Below are 2,457 nucleotides of genomic sequence, written 5' to 3' on the forward strand. Positions count from 1 at the left end.
ACTAAACTACCTCTTTTTTCGGTAGAAACACAATTATTTCGTCACGACTTTGTAATTCTTCGATGTTGCTTTACTGGCCTTCAAGCCCTTCTTCTTTAACCACACCTTGTTCTGCTGGTCGATCAAGTCTAACGCTATTGTGCGATCGAAAATCATGCCGTTGAGATACCACTCTGAAGCATGTCCAATACTCGGTCACTGAACTCTACCATTTCCTTACGTGTGGGTTCCTTAGCGAATAGCGCCTTATAGCCATCCATCCATGCCTTGACCTTCTCCATTTCTCGTGCTACTTCCTCATCTGTGAGAGCTTTGCAGCACGCTGTCCCGATTAGTTTCCAATCCGCTGCTCCCTGTCGCAAAAAATGCACGAAGCGAAAGTATTCGGAATGCAACGTACCTCGTCAATCAAGCACACGGCTCCGAGCACTTGTACTTGAGCTACCTCACCCGGACTGAAATGCTTACCTGAGGCTATGTTCAAGCGACAAAGACCACAGAAGAGTCGTACCCGAAATCTCTATGAGGTCGAGTGGATCACCATCACCCTTGAGCCCAGTGATTTTGTCATGCCAGTCTATGGGATCCGACCACGTCTGTGGTAGAAATCCGTAATTGAAGCATGGTCCTTCTCCCAACCTGATATAAAATGTCTGGAAGGCATTCGGTTGTCAGTAACGGGTCGTCACTTCTTTAACGCCGTGGTCCCACGAGGATCATTCGCAATATCTGACGTGTCCGGCTCCAGCTCGTACCGAGCGAGCACTCCTCGCGGTATCTCCGTCACGAACATGAACTTCCCTTCGCTTCCACGCAGGGGTATCTGATATATGCCTATCACGGGATCGGAGGAAAATGCCCCGAGTGGAGTTTCCTGTAGGGAAGACTCACATCATGCCAAAACGATCTGTGCTCGCCAGTATCGGCGTCCGTGAGCTGATATCTCTCGGGTAGTGCCTTCCGGCGAACGGCCCGAGTAAACGTGATGAGGCCCAGCCCGACTGCGGCTATGGCCAGACCCGACAAATAGGGAGAGGATGACGTTTGAAGGCTTGACGCGATCGCAGAATGGCGCAGATTCCCGCCTCGAACAGACCCAACCAACGCAGTGTTAGCTGCTGTTGAAGTTTGCGTACTGGGCTGAACAAATAACGAAGAGTTGAGTACGCATAGAGCGACCCCGATGATGAGGCCCAAGAAGTGAGTGCCTTGTCGTAAGCGAGCCATAGGACAAATGAGACTGACAAGATGAAGAAGAACTTTGGGTTACCACGTAAGGCTCAGCGATGCAGAAACCTTCGGCGAAGAGGAAGCATGTGGGAAACAGAATGGGTGAGCTTCTACGGCGCCCACTGATGCCCATCTACGGCGCTTAATACTGAGGCGCTGTCCGTGTGCACTTTAGGGTTTCGGGTTTCAACCAAACACTGAAATAACAGAGTCGAAAGACTAAGTCTCACAGTCCCAACTGCAAATATTCGGGCGGAGATTTTCATATCTGCCGAAATGCACTCCTCTGAAATCATGTACATAATGTGAACTGAAGTCGTGTGTAGCATGCTTATCTTTCCAAGTCGAGTTCGAGCCTTCCACTATCCGAACGCAAGATCCACAAAAGGAAGGAAGTGGACGGTACGACGTCGCTGCGTTATGCAAAGAGGCTGGCGGTCAGACCCAACGCTAAGACCGCATATGAATAAAGCTTTATCCCATCAGGCTTCGCCGCAGAACGTCTTACATGGCGAGTCTCCCGCGAAAAAGGGCGCAATGGTACTGATGACCCTACGAGAGTGTCATCTAGGGAAAACGATAAGAAATTCGTGATAAAGTTCCCCGCTATGAGGACTGATCGCTAGTTCTTGAGAAGCTTGTACATATCATTCAAACACCCGGGCTGTTTATTCTGAAGCGAGAACGGATCGAGTACGACTGATGGCACTAGGAGGACCCTACCTGAGCTTTATTGACGATCCAAGTGGGAATGTTACCCTTAACATCTACTTGGTTGTACATCGTCACTGTGAGCTCCTTAGTGTCGGCATCGGTCGACATCGCATATCCAGCAAACTTAACGTCGCATCGGACATATCCGGGCAGAACGCCATTCTCCGGGTACTCTGAAGATAACGAGAGTGCTCAATAGCAGGGTTGGAACAAATGTTCCCTTTCTACAGCCAATTTGAGGAGTTCATACGCGAATTCGGGTTTTCAGAAACCAACAAGATTTTCCCAAATGTTCCCCAGAATTTCCTTCTTGCCACCAACACATGTAGTTGACCATGAGAATATTTCCCCACACTGCCCAATAGGTCAGCTGCTTCAAAGAGAGTCATGTAAGCTCACCTGGTAGTTCCACTGACTTTGAAGAGACGATCCACAAGTCATCTCGAATCTTCTGTCGCAAAATAGCGTACACGCAGTCTCGACCTCCCACATTCATCATTCCTAAAGCACAAA

The 2,457-nt window shown here is 49.2% G+C and overlaps 2 protein-coding genes across 2 annotated transcripts; both read right to left on the reverse strand.

The window, feature by feature from the left end:
* Positions 1 to 152: 152 nt before the first annotated feature.
* Pmar_PMAR027453 (inorganic pyrophosphatase, putative) lies at positions 153 to 1,227 on the reverse strand (the record flags this gene model as incomplete). Its single annotated transcript, XM_002768322.1, has 5 exons — positions 153 to 353; positions 401 to 468; positions 512 to 639; positions 690 to 823; positions 892 to 1,227. 5 exons carry the CDS (start codon positions 1,225 to 1,227, stop codon positions 153 to 155), a joined length of 867 nt encoding a protein of 288 aa, XP_002768368.1.
* Positions 1,228 to 1,852: 625 nt separating this feature from the next.
* Positions 1,853 to 2,052, reverse strand: Pmar_PMAR027454 (hypothetical protein; the record flags this gene model as incomplete). Its single annotated transcript, XM_002768323.1, has 2 exons — positions 1,853 to 1,903; positions 1,954 to 2,052. 2 exons carry the CDS (start codon positions 2,050 to 2,052, stop codon positions 1,853 to 1,855), a joined length of 150 nt encoding a protein of 49 aa, XP_002768369.1.
* Positions 2,053 to 2,457: the final 405 nt, after the last annotated feature.

The sequence above is a fragment of the Perkinsus marinus genome (genome assembly GCF_000006405.1).
Source record: "Perkinsus marinus ATCC 50983 genomic scaffold scf_1104296968686, whole genome shotgun sequence".
Taxonomy (NCBI): Eukaryota; Perkinsozoa; order Perkinsida; family Perkinsidae; genus Perkinsus; species Perkinsus marinus.